Source organism: Ursus maritimus, unplaced genomic scaffold (assembly GCF_017311325.1).
Source record: "Ursus maritimus isolate PB19 unplaced genomic scaffold, ASM1731132v1 scaffold_22, whole genome shotgun sequence".
NCBI classification, from domain to species: domain Eukaryota; kingdom Metazoa; phylum Chordata; class Mammalia; order Carnivora; family Ursidae; genus Ursus; species Ursus maritimus.
Window position 1 is genome coordinate 26110946 of NW_024424675.1, and position 17866 is coordinate 26128811.

Sequence of the window (17866 nt, forward strand, 5' to 3'; positions counted from 1 at the left end):
TGCCTGTCCCTCAGCCCTATCCCTCTCCCCAAAACACATAGAGCCAACCGGGGGCCTCCTGAAGGATGGGTCAGATTTCTCCTTCTTCCGTCTGCCCATCTCAAAACAGCAGCACTGTGCATCTGTTACTAATCTCTAACCCTGGCGTCATGCTCACTGCTTCCCTTCTCTCCCACCTCACATGCAGCCTGACAGCAAACCCTACTGGCTACATGCAGAACACATCCAGAATCCGACCACTGTTCACCCTGGCAGAGTCTGCAACAATGTCCCAAGTGGCTTCCCATTTCCTCCTCATCACCCTACCCCCAAATCTTCTCTTTGCAGCAGTGGAGGGATCAGTTTATGTCACTCCCCTACTCAGAACCAAGGTCCCCACCCTGGAAAGACCCCGCAATGTCCCAGCGACCTTGGATTGCTGACTCCCAGCACACCTGCCCTGGCTGAGGATGTGTCTACCAAAGGCCTTTGCATACTTGCACACCTCCCGTGACCCCGTTCCTCTCTTGCTGCCTTCTTGTTTCTATGTGGTACTTATCATAATCAGACACTTCATTATTTATGTGTTCAACTGTCCATTTTGCCAACTGGTTTGTGGGCAGGGATTTTACTTTTTATATCGTTGAATCCCCACTGCTTAGAACAGTAGTTGGCTCAGAGTCACCACACAATATCCATTTGTTGAAAGAATGAATGAATCTCTGTAATAAATGTTGGATGGAGCCGTGATTACAAGCAGTTTGGAGAGTGTTTGCTACTATTTGCATGCCTCCCACTGTCTCTGAACACGTGGTATTGGGGGAAAGTCTACCCCAGCTCTTCATCCTCTCCCCTCCCCTCGATGTCTATTCATGCACTCCTTCTCTCATTTATTTATTCAGTATATGTCCCTTGAGCACTGGCTACACGCCCTGCACAAGGCCCGACATAGGTAATCGCATCTGCATACCTGGGAAGGAAATGCTGTCCTGCCAGCACTTCCCACAGCTGGCATTTTCCTTTATGGTCTCCATTTCAAATATTTAGTTCTTGTGCTCTTAGACCACATACCCTGGCTTTTTGTTTTTCTTTTAACAACTAAATTTACAGGGGTGCCTGGGTAGTTATGAGGGGTGCCTCGGTGAAGTGTCTGCCTTCGGCCCGGGTCATGATCTCAGGGTCCTGGGATTGAGTCCCGTGTCGGGCTCCCTGCTCAGTGGGAGCCTGCTTGTCCCTCTCCCTCTGCCCTGCTTCTGCTCGCTCTGTCTCTGTCTCTCTCTCTCAAATAAATAGATTTTTTTTAAAAAAAACTAAGTTTATAGTAGCTACAGAAGTGGTCTGAGAGCAAAGGATGGCAAATAGCCTGGGAAATGACATTGAAATGGGTCATGAAGGGCGAGTGTGACTTCACCAAGTGGAAGAACGGAGGATAGTGCTTTCCAAGGCTGAGGGAGGACTGTATGCAAGGATGCAGCAGTGGAAAGAGGAAGGTGGTTTATTTACAGAATGTCCTGGTGGGCAGTGAGCCAGAAGAGAGGCTGCAGGAAAGAATGGTAGGAGCCGTAGCTGGGTGCAGGGGCTGGAGGGAGACCCACTGGGAAAAAGGCATGGAAGATACAATGTCTTGGATTCCAGAGCTCCAGCTCCATAGCCAATGTCACATCTTGCCCTGCAGGGACCTCTGGGGCCAGGCACCATGTCTTCCCTGGTGTTCGGATGATGATACCAGGAGGTGGGGTGGGGTCCACAGTGGTATGAGGGATCAGATTGGAAGCTGTGTGTGGGAGGTGGGCCTAGCAGGACCCTCCCGATCTTCCTCTGCTAAGGCCTCTGAGAAGCTGATACCCTCGGGAATGCTGCACCTTGGACCTTCCACTGTCTGCAGCCTGAGGACAAAAACCATGACTTAGCAGGCCTGACTCAGAAGAAATGCTCAACAAGTGCTTCCCAGCCGACAGAATGGACAGAAGTGAGCCCCTCCGTGGTGGGAAGCATGGCTTGGTCATCAGTCTTCCTTACAGCACCCACCAAAGAGACACAGGACAGCAGGGAGGCAAGCGGTTAATGCTGTGGGGGCTTCGCCCTGGTGCTGACCTTTGGAGCAGTCCTGTGACCTCCACAAAGTCCTCAGTGCCCCTTCACAGACCAAGGTTTGGCGCCTGACTCGGGCTCTGCCACGACTTCCCCCAGGCTTAGGACATAAATACGTCTGCCAGAGGGACCCTAGGGAAGATGGAGAGGTCTTCCGCTCCTCAGTCGACTCCGAGCAGTGTTCTTGTGAGCTCACAGGCCCCAGGCCTTCCTCCTCGGTCCACCCACACACTCAAATTCCCCTGCAGAATTCCCTTTCCAGAGGTATATTTGGACCTTGATGCAAAGAAAAGTTGATTCCGATAGCATTCACTCAATCAATAGTTAACTATTATTATATATAACAAGATGCATTATGTAACTGTAAAAAACATTGTCTCTTACTACTTAATTCTGGCTTCCCTAGAATGGAACTGCGTTTTCAAAGTTAAAAAACATAAGAACCATCCAGAGACCTTGTGAAGGGAGCAGATTCCTGACCTCTGAGCCCAGTAAATAGTCAGATTTGGAAGGGGCCCAAGAGTCTTTCCCTGACAATTCTTGTACACTCAAGTCTGAGAACTAGTGTTCTATGACGTTACTCAGGCCCCATAGGGCTGCAGTGCCAAACTTTTTTTTTTTTTTAATGTGGGTTCCACACCCAGGCGTGGAGCCCAACACGAGGCTTGAACTCATGACCCCGAGATCCAGACCTGAGCTGAGATCAAGAGTCAGAGGCTTAACCAACTAAGCCACCCAGGCACCACCAAACACTTTTTGACTACAAATCACAGTATGAAATTTTACACTGTGACCTAGGGCACACTTAAAATTACCTGAATCAGGGCACCTGGGTGATTCAGTCAGTTAAGCAGCCGACTCTTGATTTTGGCTCAGGTCACGATCTTGAGGTCCTGGATCGAGACCTGTGTTGGGCTCTGTGCTCAGTGAGGAGTCTGAGGATTCTCTCTCTCTCTCTCTCCCTCTGCCCCCAGCCCCTCGCACTCTCTCTTGCACGCCCTCTAAAATAAATAAATAAATCTTTAAAAATAATTAGGGGCACCTGGGCAGCTCAGTTGGTTAAGCATCCAACTCTTGGTTTCGGCTCAGGTCATGATCTCAGGGTTGTGAGACTGAGCCACTTGTCGGGCTCTGTTTGAGATTCTTTCCCTCCCTCTCTGCACCTCCCCCTGCTCATGCTCTTGCTCTTTCTCTAAAATACACAAAATCTTAAAAAACAAAACAAAACACCAAAACACTCATTGTTAAAATAAATAAATGTAATTTTTAAAAAACTACCTAAAGCAAAGATAGGATGAAACGGTATTTTTCCCAGTCCTAGTGATGTTCCTTGATGTGTTCTGCACTTCAAACACTCCCGGGTCCAGATCCACCAAATGAAGGGGTCTCAACCCTGGCCGCATATCAGAATCACCCAGGAGACTTTCATATCTTCTAGGGCCAAGGCCACAGCCCTGACCAATTAAATCAGAAACACAGGGGCGCCTGGGTGGCTCAGCCGGTTAAGCATCTGACTCTTGGTCCCGGCTCAGGTCTTGATCTCGGGGTTGTGGGTTGGAGTCCCTCGAGGGCTGTGGGTTCAAGCCCCAGAAACTCTGGGAGTTGGGTGCAGGTATCAGTAATTTATAAAGTTCCCCAGATGATTCCAACTTGGAGCCAAGGTCTAGATCAGCATTTTTTATTTTTTTTTTTTAATTTTTAAGTAATCTCTGCCCAAAATGGGGCTCAAACTTATGACCCTGAGTCAGGAGTGACATGCTCTACCAACTGAGCCAGCCAGGCACCCCCTAGATCAGTGGTTCTTTATTATTAATTAATTAATTAATTAATTTATTTGAGAGAAAGAGCAGGGGGAGGGGCAGAGGGAGAGGGAGAGAGAGACTGTAAAGCAGACTCTGTGCTGAGCAGAGCTGGACATGGGGTCAATCTCACGACCCTGAAGTCATGACCTGAGCCAAAACCAAGAGTCAGACACTTACCTGACAGCCACTCAGGTGCCCCAAGATCAGTGGTTCCTAAAGTGTGGTCCCCAGAGCAATAGCATCAGCATCACCTGCAAGCTTGCTGGAAACGTAAATTCTCAGGCCCTGCCCAAGACCCACCAAGTAAGAAATCTGCGTGTGTGGCCAGTTCTTTGTTTTAAGCCCTCTGGGTGATTCTGATGGCCACCCAGATTTGAGACTCACTGCTCCATAACCACTGAACTAAACTGACTCCTTGGCCCACAGAGGGGTCTTAACCTGCAGCTTGACAAATAGTGTCCTAAAGGAAGACTCAGATGAGAGATTAGAAATTAGTACTGGGGAAACTTCTGCCTTTCCTGCAGAACTGACGAATCTCTTCCTTTCGCGACAATGAGAGCTGCATTCTGATCTACCCCCTTTAGGGATTGGCTGTAGGGAAGCTCAGAGTCAAATCTGACCTTCATCTCAGCAGTCATGTGGGATATAGTCCATATTTATGGATCTTTAATTTTTTTAAGATTTTACTTATTTATTTGAGAGAGAGAGCACATGAGCACAAGCGGGCAGAGAAGCAGGCAGAGAGGCAGAGGGAGAGGGAGAAACAGACTCACTACTGAGCAGGGAGTCCAATGCCAGGCTCAATCCCAGGACCCCGGGATCATGACCTGAGCCGAAGGCAGATGCTTCACCGACTGCGCCGCCCAGGTGCCCCTGTTTACGGATCTTTAAAAATCGTTATCTGCTTTCTCCTTTATTTCCCAGCCAGTTCCTCTTGTATATGTGTCTTCTTAGTAAAGTGCTGGTCACTATGTGGTTGTGGCTGAACCAGGCCAGAGGAGGAGTGGGGATGGGGCAGCTGAGCACGGAGCACTTCCTGTGGCTTCTCAAGCTCACTGGGGCCTGGTTTGCAGCACCCCTGCCCCAATCAGCTCCACTACTGTGGTTTCCTGTTTGCAGCCTGCACTCAGGCCAGCCCCCAGCCCCAGCCCCCCTTTGGGTGTAAGGGGGGATGGTAATGCTGTCTGGAAAGTAGTAGGAGGGGTTAGGGAGAGGTCAACCCATCAAGCTTCTGAAGGAAGGGGAGAAGAGGCAAAGATGTGCTGGAGGGGGCCCTGGGAGGGAGACTGAGAGCAAAGGACCCTGACAACCCACCATGGTTGGTTAAATTAGGGCAAGCGCAAGAGGCCTGTCCTCATTCCCAAGTATCTTCCCCCTAGTCTACCACTGAGTTTGCAATTCCACCATTATTGTGACACATGGGCCTTTCTTGGGTGTCTGAAGTGAGGAGGACCTCAGATGGGTTTGAATCTCAGCTTCATAGCTGCGTCTACCCAGGCAAATCGTTTCTCTTCCTAAGCCTCAGTTTCCTCATCTGTAAAATGGGGACAGTGGAACTACAATCCCCACAGCGTTGTTTGAAGATACTTAAAGGGCCTACCATAAACATCAGTGTCGCCACTCTTTCAACGTCCTTCTCTGCCCCCACTGTAAGGGTCTCAGGGCAGCAGCTCAGAGGGCGGCAGGGGCATCAGAGATAGACTCTATCAGCTTTGTGTTTTGTTTGCAAAAGTCCTGTACCTGAAGTGGGAAAAGGCCCATAGGAATGTGCAATGTGACATGTCCCTTTGTTTCCCCAACTTCCCCATCTGTACAGTAGAAAGAAGATCAAGAGCTGACTTCTAATGAGTTTTCTGGCTTTGACTGGCAGGTGACCCAGAGTACAGAGACCCCGTGAACTTGACAACTTTTTGCCAAGAGATCAGGACTGTGATGCGTCTTGCAGAGAGAGGAATTGTTGCCGGTCAGGGCAGGGAAATCCTGTGACTATACTCTATTACAAGTCCCAGTTGCCAAAGTGTAGGCTGAGCCTGGATTCCCACTGTGGGCCATTCACACCCACTTTTAGAAATGGGCTTTCATGGCAGCAACATGGTGGTCAGTCAGCCAAACTGCCTGACTCCAAGGCCAGGTACTCCAGCCCTTCCCATTTGATGTCCCACCTATACCCCCAAGTTACCTCTTGGCGTTCAAGGGAGAAGCCAGGGCTGAGCTTACCCACCTCTCCTAGTCTGGCTCTCCCGGATGAGGAAGGCCCCTCCAGAGTTTCCAGGCAGCAACAGCAGTTCTTCAGCTTTCTCCCGGCTCAGGCCCTCATACAGCCACCTGCAGGAGGGACAGAGAGAGGTCAGCCTGGGTGTGGGTGGGCCAAGACTCTACTCAGACCCCTCCTTCCTCTCTGGGCCTCAGAGTTCCATCTGTACCTTGGTCTCCAAGGGCCTCCCAGCTTTGTCTTGGTCCTGGCTCCAGAGGCCACAGAGGACAACCTCATGGGGTCAGCCCCCGTCTTTTCTGCCTGGAGACCTCACTCCCAAGTGGCCAGGAGGCTGGAGGAATGTGGGATGATCACAGACGCCTATCACTGCCCAGCTCCTCTAGCACTCCTACGCTAGCCACTCATCTTTCCAAGAATTGCCTGTGTGTATGTGTGGTGTTTTAGTGAATATTTTCTTTGAACATTTTAAAGTTTAACTTTGCAGCCAAAAGGCATGCGGGTGAACATGTATTCATTATCAATGAAATCTAACTCCCATTGGCGCTTATTTGAGGGTAGAAATGTTGGAACTAGAATGTTCAAGACATTCTAAAATCTTGGAAAAAATCATCAACATATCAATCACCATATGTGCCTCCCAAAGCACAGATCTTCATGGCCTACTCCTTGGGCCCTCTTTCACTGCTGGATTGTTGATTACTCTGGCCCCCTATTTTTCTTTCTCCTTTCACTTAATCCTTCACCTATATGTTCTTTTTTTTTTTTTAAGATTTTATTTATTTGACACAGAGAGAGAGAGAGCGAGCACAAGCAGGCAGAGCAGCAGGGAGAGGGAGAAGCAAGCTCCCCGCTGAGCAGAGAGCAGGACATGGGGTGGGATCACGACCTGAGCTGAAGGCAGACGTTTAACTGACTGAGCCACCCAGGCGCCCCAACTATATGTTCATGAAGGACTTAACAGCAATGGAAACTCAGGGTGGTTTTGCAGGAATTTTTTGGCTTAGTATTCCATCGGCCTTCTAATGTCCCCAGAGTCATGCCCTATGGTCCCTGGGAAAACCTACAGAAGCCAACTTGATGGAAATGGCTGCCTCCCTGTCATCGTGTGAAATTCCACAGTCAAAACCAGAGTCAGGGTTGAGTCCACTCCAAGGAGATAAATCAGAGAAGTTGATTTGTGCCAGCAGCAAACTGAGCCTAGTTTTACAGTAAATAAAACAAGTCATTCATACGACTTACAAACATGGAGGAAGTAGAGTGGCAAGGGAAGGGGACTCTTGGAGCTGGCCAGTGCTTCCTTGGCTGAAACTTCAGTGCTGCACGGGGGATGCAAAACCTCTGGCCAGCGGGGCCAGGCCAGCAGGAAACAACAGGTGCAACGATCTCTCTGCGAGCTGATTCTGCGAGGTGTCCGCACGTCTGGGGGGCCCTGAGCTACTTTATCAGAGGCAGACATCCCGCGAGCCTCAAAGAAAGATACCATCCAGTGCCAGAGCTGTACTTTCTCTCAAAACCGAAGAGCGGCCACCACAGCACACAGCGTTCTTGCCTGACTCCGTGTTACATGGGTTGATCCCACCGAAAGGCAGTTCTCTTCCTTTCTCTCTCATGACACAGAATTTGCTCTGGAGTTGGTTTCTTTTGTCACTCACTCGTGGTGAGCAATGGCATCCCCGTGTCCTGCCCACTGTGAGGCCCCTCTTAGAAGGGCAGACTTGCCGAGATAGGGGGCGCCACCCCTCCATTTTCTTGCCTCAGGACATTTAAGACACGTATGCAGCTGCTCCCTTTCAACATTCTCCACCACGGACTCCCGGCCACCCTCCCAAGCCCAGAGGACATCTCTATGGGGCCTTCCTGAGCCCCCTCCTCTGGGCTCCCGAGTCTCGCAGGCCGACCTAAGAGCTCAGGCTAGCGGTTCGCTCTTCTGGAGGGCAGGGCCCGGGCCTGATTCTCCCCTGTCCTCAGTTTTGCTCAGCACAGGACTGGCCATAAAGAACCATGCTTGTGGGAAGAGAAAGCAGGAAGTTCCCCTAAGGCAGGCCCTGGGGTGTGAACTCACCCGTGGGAGATTTTGGCCACGTGGCTGCTGGGGACGCTGTATTCTGTGCCTGAAACTTCTGACATCACCGTCCACCAGTCTCCATCTCTGGAGAGAGAAAGGAGAGGGGAAATGCTCATTTAGGTTCCTGAGAACCTGCCAGGCTGGCTCCTGCAGCTGGCCGTCTGTCCCGCCTGTGTTTCCCAGGTTTCCTTGCACCAGCCAGTGCTGCTACCTCCTGGGTAGGAAATGGCACGATTCAGGACACCTGCGAGGCCCTGCCCACCCACGGCTTCTCCCTATGGGTGTGTCAGGCTTCCTAAATCCCACCATTAGGGCCACGTGTGAGCTCAGCGCCAAAGGCCATGCTCTTTTCTCCTGGAGGGAGGGGCCCCTTCTCCCATGAGTGCATCTTCAGGTGCCAGGGGAGGAAGCAGAGTGCCCCATCCTTCCCCCCATTAGGACAGGACTTACTCAGAGACGATGGTCAATGGATCCCCCAGTCTCAGTGACAGCTCTATGTGCTCGCCTACCGGGAAATTGCCCAGGGCCACGGCCATCGCCCTGCTTCTTTCTGGATGGAGGGACAGAGATGGTTACCCTCTTGGCCAGTCTTCTCTTCACATGTGAAGTCTAGTGGAGTCTGGGCTTTCCACCATCAACCCCGCCATGAACACCCTGGGGAGCATGTCTGCTGGGATCCCAGAAGGGCTACCCTGGAATCTGAAGCTTTTCCAGTGGCCTCTGCAGAGCCCTACAGATGCCCAGACATCTTTTGGGGTCAGCTCAGGGAAGGGGTTGGTGTGGTAAGAGGAGTGGGGCTCCTGGCTACAAGCACTTTTTATATGGAGATGTTCAAGAAGATCTTGATAAAAGGATTCTGCTGCTCAGCAAACTTAAAAACTAGAATTCTAAGCAGGTATCAGCACAGATCTCAGGGCTCCAATTCTAAAAGTTCTAATGACATGGGCACTGAATGACTAACCTTTAGGGCTGAGGTCCAGAGGTGAGCATGGGAGGAAGAGGGCTGCTGGAAGGGCCAGTGAAATCACAGATGCAGATGGGCTTTGTAACTCCAGAGTGCCATGCACGTGGGTAGCATGGCTCTCCCACGGCCTTTATCCAGAATGATAGGTGTAGGTCCATGCTGCCCCCAGTAGAAGTGGGGTCACAGGGGCCCACTGTGTTACGCCCGGCCCAGAGCAGACATCAGCAGGTATGTGTGTCCCAGTCAAGTGTCCTGGCCACATGTCTGCCGTCCCTTACTGAGCAGCTGCTGGGTGTCGGGGTCTGACTGGGTACATCACTTTGGCCCTCACAAGCCCCTGAGGTAGTCCTCTCGGGTCAGCCCCAGCACGCAGCGAGGCAACTGAGGTGAGACAGGGCACTGTGCCAGGAGTGGCTCCTATGCCACTCCCTAGCCCTCTGCTTATGGGGCACTGTTGGAGTCGGTGACCATTGTGGCTACTCACAGGCCCAGGTTGGGGGGACTTGGCTAGACAGCAGTAGCACCTCTCCACAAAAGCTCCAGACTCCCTGGGATGCTGATATTCAGAGAGGGAGTTCACAGAGCCAGAGGATGCCAAGCTTCCCCCCACCCCCACACTACCACACTGGTCCCAAGGACATGGTGGCCATGAGGATAATTTTGAGGTTGGATGGTAGGTGGCAAGCGGCTCCCTTAGCACAGGATGCTCACGCCCTCATCTACGTCAGGGATCAGCCCGCCTAGTCTAACTAGACTTCCTGATACCTGTCCAGGCCTTCTTGTCCTGAAAACCCTGCCCTCCACAGGCTGCTGAGATCCACTTCACCCACATCCCAGTGTCCCTCCCTCTCCTTCCTCTTCATCCCATCTCTGAAACAAAGGGAAAAGAGAGACACACTTGTCAGCACACCAATGCATCAAGTTGTGAAAAGCAGTCAAGTTCAGCATGAAAAGTTTATCTGTCTCATAGATGCTCCTGAAGGAGCCAAGGCCTCAGAGGGCTCTGTGATGCCCTCTAGACAGATGCCCCAGGAGATGGGGGAGGGAGAGCAGATGGACAGAAAAGGACCGAGGGGATGGGGCATTGGTAGGGCAGACCTGGAGCTGGACACTCTGTGGTATAAGGGCCTATACTCCAGGTAGACATGGGAAGAATGAGACTGATCCTGGAAAGGGACGGTTTCCTATGTGTCCTCCCAGACACATGTGCCCATCTACGTGGTGACCCTGGACTGGAGCTCCTCAGAGCTATCTGCAGCACAGGGCCTGGCCATCCCACAGCGCCGGGAAATGCCTGAAGCCTGAATAAACAATGCAAGCAAGTCTTGTGGAGAGAGTCCTCCAACAAGGGAGAAACCAAGCAGCCTGGAAGGACCCCTCTCCTCCTGGAAGACCTGGCATTGTGCTCCTGGTTGCCACTGGGCTGCATATGCTGTCCCCGAGTGACCCATCTGCCTGGCTGACTTGCCTTCATCCTTCACGCCCTGGATAAAATATCCCTTCCTTGGTGAAGCCTTCCTGATGAGTCCCTCAGCACACACTGTTAATCAGAGTCCCTTAAAACAAACTGTCACCAAAATTGAACACAATCATAACTGATTGTGGATTTAGAGCCTTTCTCTGGGGCTCGACTGTCCCTGAAGGCAGGGACTGTGCCTATCTTGTCCATTGCTATGCCCCCTGGTCCTGGCACAAGGCCCAGTATGGGGTAGAGCCTCGGTAGATTTTGGATGGATGCAAGGCTGATGAACAAATGACTCATGGACGGGGCTGCCCCAAAATCTGTGTTCCTGCTGGGCTCAGGGGTGGACATACCAAGAGAGAGGCCCTTCCTTCCCCCTGGAGACTCTGTCAGAGAGGGAAACACAGTTCCCCTCGGGTCTCACAGGCAGGGAGAGCCCCCTCAGCACCCACCGGGGGTCAGCCCCCTCAGCGGCCTGGCCGTGCCTCAGAGCAGCCTTGGGGCCGCAGCCTATGGCTAGATTCAGAGGAAATGAGGGGGAGGTCTGTGTGGTTTCCAGGTCTCTTCCTGCAGGGCCTGGTGGGCCTCAGGCTCCCTGTAGACTGAGTGACTAAAAGGAGGCAGCTGCCTCCCGCCAGGAGAATGACAGAGCCCAGGGTGTTAATGCCTATGGGAGGCTGGCATTAGAGAGAGGAATATATTAGGGGCAGGGCTGAGGAGGGGGAAGAGGCCCCAGCCATTGCTGGGGAGTTTCCAGTCTGGGGATAGCTTCTGCCCATGGACGTCCAGATATTTGTCTCTACAGTCTCCTGGTTCTGTTTAAGTGTGTGTCCACGTCCTTCCTCCTAAAAGCGCTGCTTGGTTTAGAGTCATTTGTTATCTGCGATGGTTAGTTTTGTGTGTCAATGTGGCTAGCCCACAGTACCCAGACACTGGGTCAAAGAGCAGCCTAGAAGTCTAGATGTTGCTGTGAAGATGTTTTTAAGATGAGATAACAATTTAAGTCAGTGGACTTTGAATAAAGCCGATTACACTCCATAATGTGGGTGGGCCTCATCCAGGCAGTAGAAGACCTTAAGAGAAAAAGACTGAGGTCCTCCAAGGAAGAGGGCATTCCAAACTTGACTCTGGAATTCTGCAGCATTAACTTGGGCCTCTGGCCTGCCAGCCTGCCCAGCAGATTTCAGCCTTGCCAGCCCCCACAGTTGCATGAACCAATTTCTTAAAAATAAGTTCTGTGTCTACACACACACACACCCACGTACACATAATCTATTGGTTCTGTTTCTCCAGAGCACCCTGATGAATACATCATCGAAACCCCAAATCAGGATGTGATTCAAGAAAGGATTTGTGGGTCGTTTGGGGGAACAAGAAACAAACTGGGCCTATAGTTTTGATATCAAAGTAACAGAATTTCTAGGATATTTTGGTTGTCTAATTGTCTTAAACACTGGCATTTTTAGTTAGAATGATTTTGAAAATCATAGTTGCAGGCTCAACATAGGCATTATAGGTCCCAATTTTTTCCAGTTGCTTCCAGTATTTCACAGGATAAGAAGAGACACTGTGGAAACACACTAACCAGTACAACTTTCTGTGAGGAAGGAAATGTCTCTAACTGGGCTGTCCAATAGGTGGCCATTAGCCACATATGGCTTTCGAGCACTTGAAAAGTGGCTGGTATGACTGAGGAGCTACCTATTTAACCTAATTTCATTTTAATGAATTTTACTTTGAATTTAAATGGCCACAGACAGCTAGAGGCTATTATAACAGCGCAGCTTTGGAGAGCTATAGAACTGGGGTCGGTCTTAGAGCTGCCAGCTCAATTTCCTAATAAACTGAGGAGGAGGGAAGCCCTTCTGGTTAGCACCTGTCACTCTCCCACATTTTCTAGTTTATCAGGTTGTTTAATGTTCTGACTCCTGAAACGTAAGCTCCCCCACAGCTGGGACCCTGCCTGTATGGTTCACGGGGAAGGGCCTGGTATACAGCAGGCTCTCATTGACACTGGAAGCCATGCTGGAGTGGCTGGTCAGGAAAGCTCACAGAGGCAGCGATGTCTGGGGCCATGCAGCCTTACTGTGTCTGGGAAGCCTACCTGCTTGCATGGGCACAGGGCCTGGTTCTTGGACAGAGGGGCTCGAGCTTGGGCTTGGCAGGGTTTTCCCTCTGCTGGGCTGACCTCCCATCGTTCCTCAGCAGAACACTCAGAAGTACATGGCCGAGAGAAATCTGAAAGAGATGCTGCAATGGACACAGAGGCTCTGGTCTCCAGACACCCTCTCCCTCCCCAGCTCAGCCCTGCTGACAAGAGCGAATGATCCCCCTCCCAGCAGGACCAGGCTCCAGCCCCTCCACCAGACTCTGGAGGCTCTCTTCTCTGCAGCTGGACCGTGTCCTCTGGTGGGCCCATTTTTCCACGCTGCAGCCATGCTCTGTTCTTTGCTTCTGGGCCTTTACCTGTGTGGTACCCCTCCTACTGGTTGGTCTGCCCTTTCCCCTGGGGGCCTGTCTGGATCCGGGGCCTATCTGGATCCCACCCTTCCCTGGGATTTCTCTGAATCTCCCAGCCATCATTCCTATAACCTACTCAGAACCATTTCCTGACCTGGGATCACACTGGCAGGGGACGAGATGAGAGGACCCATGACTAGGATTAGAAGTGGGCAAGGGGGATCTGAGGAGGCTTGGGAGCTGGTGTCATAACAAGCTAAGGTGACAATGAGCACATTGTATTGGTGTCACAGGGCAAAGTAAGATGACTGGGAGACTGTATGGCCACAGTGATGACTTGCAAGGCTTTGGAGGGATTGGCTGTTGAGCCACTTCCTTGCTCTTTGCCTCCATTTCCTCATCTGAAAAATGGGGATAACAATACCCAACACTCAGGTCCAAAAGATAAGGCATGCGAGAAGCTTGGTCAGGGCACACTTTTTCTTTATTGTGCTCTGAATGTCGCCTCATGAGAGGCCACTCCTGGGAGCCTTCCCCTTTTTTCTCTTTCTCAGCAACCTGTTGCGTTCCTTCCCAAGTTGGATTTGGTGTTTTTTAATATTTTATTTTTAAGTAATCTCTACACCCAACGTGGGGCTCGAACTCACAACCCTGAGATCCAGAGTGGCATGCTCTACTGACTGAGCCAGCCAGGTGCCCCCCCTTCCCAAGTTTTAATTATTCATTTATTAGACTGTTTATTTGCTTAATTTGCCATTATTCCATAGCTCAATGAGGACAAAAATCTCTTTTTGTTTGCCTGTTTTCTCAACATTTCATGAGGCACCTGGCCCATAAAAGGCACTCAACAACATTAACTAAATGCACAAAGTGATTATTAGCTCTTCGGACAGGTGTCTTATCCTTAGGATAATTTTAATTTCCAGAGTAATGCTAGGTTTTTCAAACACTTTATTAAAGTGTTTCAGGGAGGTAGTTTCATTCTTTCAGATGGTTTCATCCTTTTCATGGAGATGAGGAATAATTATACCAGCTTGGTTCCCTGGAGGAGCTCACGGAATGGCACAGTGACCTAGCAAGCTCTGGCCTTGCCTTTGAACCCTTCACCATGTCTGAGTAAGGATGGGTTTCTGTCATCATCACAGAGAGTTCTGTACTCATGGGGATGGAGCTCCTTAATACAAAGTGGGCCCATCTTCAGGAGACGGTTCCTGGCAGCCACTTCCGGCTCAGATTTGGGGATCCTGAAACCTTGGCAGGCTGAGACAGAACTGCTGCTTCCTGAGGAGGTCTCTACTGCCCTCACTGCTAGGTCTCCCCTTCACATCAGGTTTTCAACATTCCTGCTGCTCCCCAGCCTTGCCTTTCCCCCTGGGCATCAGATACAAGCTCTTTTTTTTTTTTTTTAAAGATTTTATTTATTTATTTGACAGAGAGAGACAGCCAGCGAGAGAGGGAACACAAGCAGGGGGGAGTGGGAGAGGAAGAAGCAGGCTCCCAGCAGAGGGGCCTGACGTGGGGCTCGATCCTGTAACACCAGAATCACGCCCTGAGCCAAAGGCAGACGCTTCACTGCTGTGCCACCCAGGCGCCCCCAGATACAAGCTCTATGCTTAACTGTGCAGACATGAGTCCAGAAAATCTCAGGGAGAGATCTCTCCTGGGTAGCATGAGTGATTAATTCAGATCAACCACCTCACACAAAGCATGTAGCCTGTCTCTATTTGAATCGGGGATAGTACCAACTCCATAGGGTTGTGGGGAGAAGTAAGGGAGCTCACATAGAGTGGGTGCTCAGTAAAGGTTAGTTTCCTTTCCCCTCCTTCAGCAAGACAAAGTCACCACAGTCACCAACTGCACTAAACCTAGACACTTCTTCCTACAGCAGGTGAGCTGGGTAGGAGAGCCACACTCAGGCTGGAAGCACCCCCCTCCCCCCCCAACCTCTGCCAGCTCCCTTCACCTGCACTGGTCAGGGCCAGGCAGCTTCCTGGGGGTGAAATGAAGACCATGGTATACACAGGCCTAGAAGGAGGTGGTGGTCAAAACTTTACAGAGAATCTAACTATTAATTGCACATGTATTTAAACAATTTACTGTGTGCCAGGCACTTTCTTGGGGGCCCCGGGCCAGTGGGTGGAAGGAAGGAGTAAAGGCAGCTGAGACCAGCACACTGCCTACTGTTGTTTCTTGATCTTTTCACTTGATCCTTTGAGAGGTCGGCAGCTTTGAAACCCATGCACATACAATGATCAGGGCTCAGAGAGGGCAACTTCGTGCTCACTCTCACACAGCTGGTTAGTGCACAGCTGGGTCTACAAATCCATGTCTTTTGTGTTTTTGTGCTTCTGAAGATATTTCTCAGTGGGGGAGGTAAGAGTGATGAATTTGGATTGAGCTAAAGGGAGACCTCTCTCTCAACTGAGAAACATCACCCTTTTGAGAGGAACTGTAGACTCTACGGCCGAAAATGCCATCAGAGATTATAATTCAGATGCCTCTCATTCACTGACGCTGGAAGGCTGTAGCCCAGAGGGAGCCCCAAAGTCATACAAGCACGTTGGTGACCAAGATGCGACCAGAACAGGCATGAAGACAAGCTGGAGGGCATAATGTAATTCTCCGGGGTGTTTGTGGGGCGTACAATCAAAGGTGGAATGGGGAAGCCTGGGTTCCTTTATGGACCCTCAAAGCTAGCCCCTTATATTATCACCAGAACTTCTTTTTTTGGAATTTGTCCCCCTACTGTAAAGCCCACTCCCAGCCTCTGAGGGGACCATCCTTCCTCACAGTCCCGGAGCCATCAGAAAACAAAAGCAAATATACTTACTTGGTTTCCTGTCATCAAAGCTTGGGGCGGGGGCTCAGCTTAGATGCATGCTTTGGCTGGAGAGTTAGGGCTTTGGAGGGCCCTTCGGAACATCTGCCAAAGTCCTTAGTCCTAGGACACCCAGAATCCTCTCAGCCTGGGAGACTCTTCAGGGAGATGCTCCTGGTATCTCTTTGGGTAGTTCTGCATCTGCTGTGGTCAGCAGTTTGTAGACCTGGGATGGGACAGGAGACTGGTGCTCCTTAGGGACCCCCCACCCTGGACAGCCCTCCCAAGCACAGCTGGGCCAGGGAAGAAGGCCCAGGGCTTTTTGAACTTTGTCATGGGGTCCTTGGGGCTCCCAGCTCACATCTGCAGGCTCTGTGGTTCTCACAACCACCCATTTCCTCTGACGGCATCACAGACCATCAAGGAGCCACCTTCCCCCAGTTCCTGTTTCTAAAGGAGAAGCAGCTGCCTTGTCATGATCCTACAGGGAGAGGTTCTTCTCTGGCTTTGTGGCTTGGTCTTGCCTGAGGAACACAAAACTGAAGTAAAGGAGGAGTTCCCGATGCCTACCTGACCATTATAATCCTCTGAAGTTCTTGGTGTCAGCTTCCTCCATCTTCTGAATCCAAGTCAGCAGGGGAAAGCCTGGGAATCTGAATTTTATATACTCCAAGAGATGCCCTCAACTGGCATCTGCCTTGGAGTGATGTGTCCTAACCTTTAACATGTATAGGCATCCCTTGGGCATCTTATTAAATAGCAGATTCTAGTTTGGTGGGTGGGGGGTGGGATTGAAGACTCTGCATTGCTAACAACTCCCAGGCAATACCCATATTGCTGGTCCATGAACCACACTTTTGAGTAACACGACCAGATCTATGAGATCAGAAACTCCATGGGTGGGGCCAGCAATTGCTTTCCACGAGCCCTCCAGGTGTTCTGATGCATAGCCCAAATCTGAGAGTCATTCAGCTAAGATAAAGAAATCTCTGAGATTAGTGTATTACCTTCAGTCATTAAAATTTAAATAAAAGTTCCATCTCATTAGAATCTAAATAACCACACCTACTGCCGCCTTTCCATTAGGGTCTTAGTATTCCTGGAGACATAATTTTTCTTAAAGATTTTATTTATTTGAGAGAGAGGGAGAGTGCACAAGCAGGGGGAGGGGCAGAGGGAGAGGGAGAAGTAGAATCCCCACTGAGCAGAGAGCCTGATGCAGGGCTCGATCCCAGGACTGTGGGATCATGACCTGAGCCCAAAGCGCTCGCTTCACAGACTGAGCCCCCTGAGACGTGCTTTTTAACCAAAAGGGCCACAAAATAGCTCCTGACTCCAGTTCAGACTATGAAGCCTTTACTGGGGCCCTGCCAGCTAGGACACACTCCAGCTCAGGTTCTCCCTTTCTCCCAGGGAAGGCTGGTTTGAGACTTAACTTCATGCACTCTTGGTGTGAAGAGCTGGAGGAGCCAGAGTGGAGGCACAACCTGTGTAAGGAAGTTCTAATCAGGACGTTAGAGTGGGTGATGGCCACTCAAGGATGTGGCCCATGGCAGGGAGGGGACTGAGGACAGGTCCACCCTCCCGCTCCTGTCTGCATACCACTCTGATGGCTACCTTCTTATTTGACAGAAAAGACTTTCAGACTGGCCTCAAGGTGAGGTCCAAGAAGCCACCTGAGAATTAGTTTAAAAGGCCAGATTTGCGGGGCACCTGGGTGGCGCAGTTGTTAAGCGTCTGCCTTCGGCTCAGGGTGTGATCCCGGCGTTCTGGGATCGAGCCTGCTTCTTCCTCTCCCACTCCCCCTGCTTGTGTTCCCTCTCTCGCTGGCTGTCTCTGTCAAAAAAAAAAATCTTAAAAAAAATAAAAAGTCCAGATTTGCTGCTTATTAGTTTTGTGACCATTTGTAGTTACCTCTAGGCCGGTTTCTCAACCATGAAATGGGACTAGCATGTATCTCACTGGCCCATTATTAGGAAACATACAGGAAGGTGGCAAAGGTCCCCAGCC

General features: G+C 50.7%; 1 protein-coding gene across 9 annotated transcripts in view; it reads right to left on the reverse strand.

The window, feature by feature from the left end:
* SLA2 (Src like adaptor 2) overlaps window positions 1-16582 on the reverse strand; it is a 33123-nt gene extending 16541 nt beyond the window's left edge. For 2 of the 9 annotated variants that reach the window (XM_040638264.1, XM_040638266.1), the window contains exons 1-5: window positions 15869-16576; window positions 12683-12816; window positions 8603-8702; window positions 8150-8236; window positions 6094-6197 (exon numbers count right to left, since the gene is read on the reverse strand). In XM_040638264.1, the coding sequence (XP_040494198.1) occupies window positions 6094-6197; window positions 8150-8236; window positions 8603-8702; window positions 12683-12773 (382 nt within the window). In that variant the 5' untranslated portion in view covers window positions 12774-12816; window positions 15869-16576. Of the gene's footprint in view, window positions 1-6093; window positions 6198-8149; window positions 8237-8602; window positions 8703-12682; window positions 12829-15868 lie in introns of all 9 variants that reach the window. The other 7 variants (XR_005836932.1, XM_040638270.1, XM_040638265.1 and 4 more) reach the window with 7 other exon arrangements.
* Between the last annotated feature and the right edge of the window lie 1284 nt (window positions 16583-17866).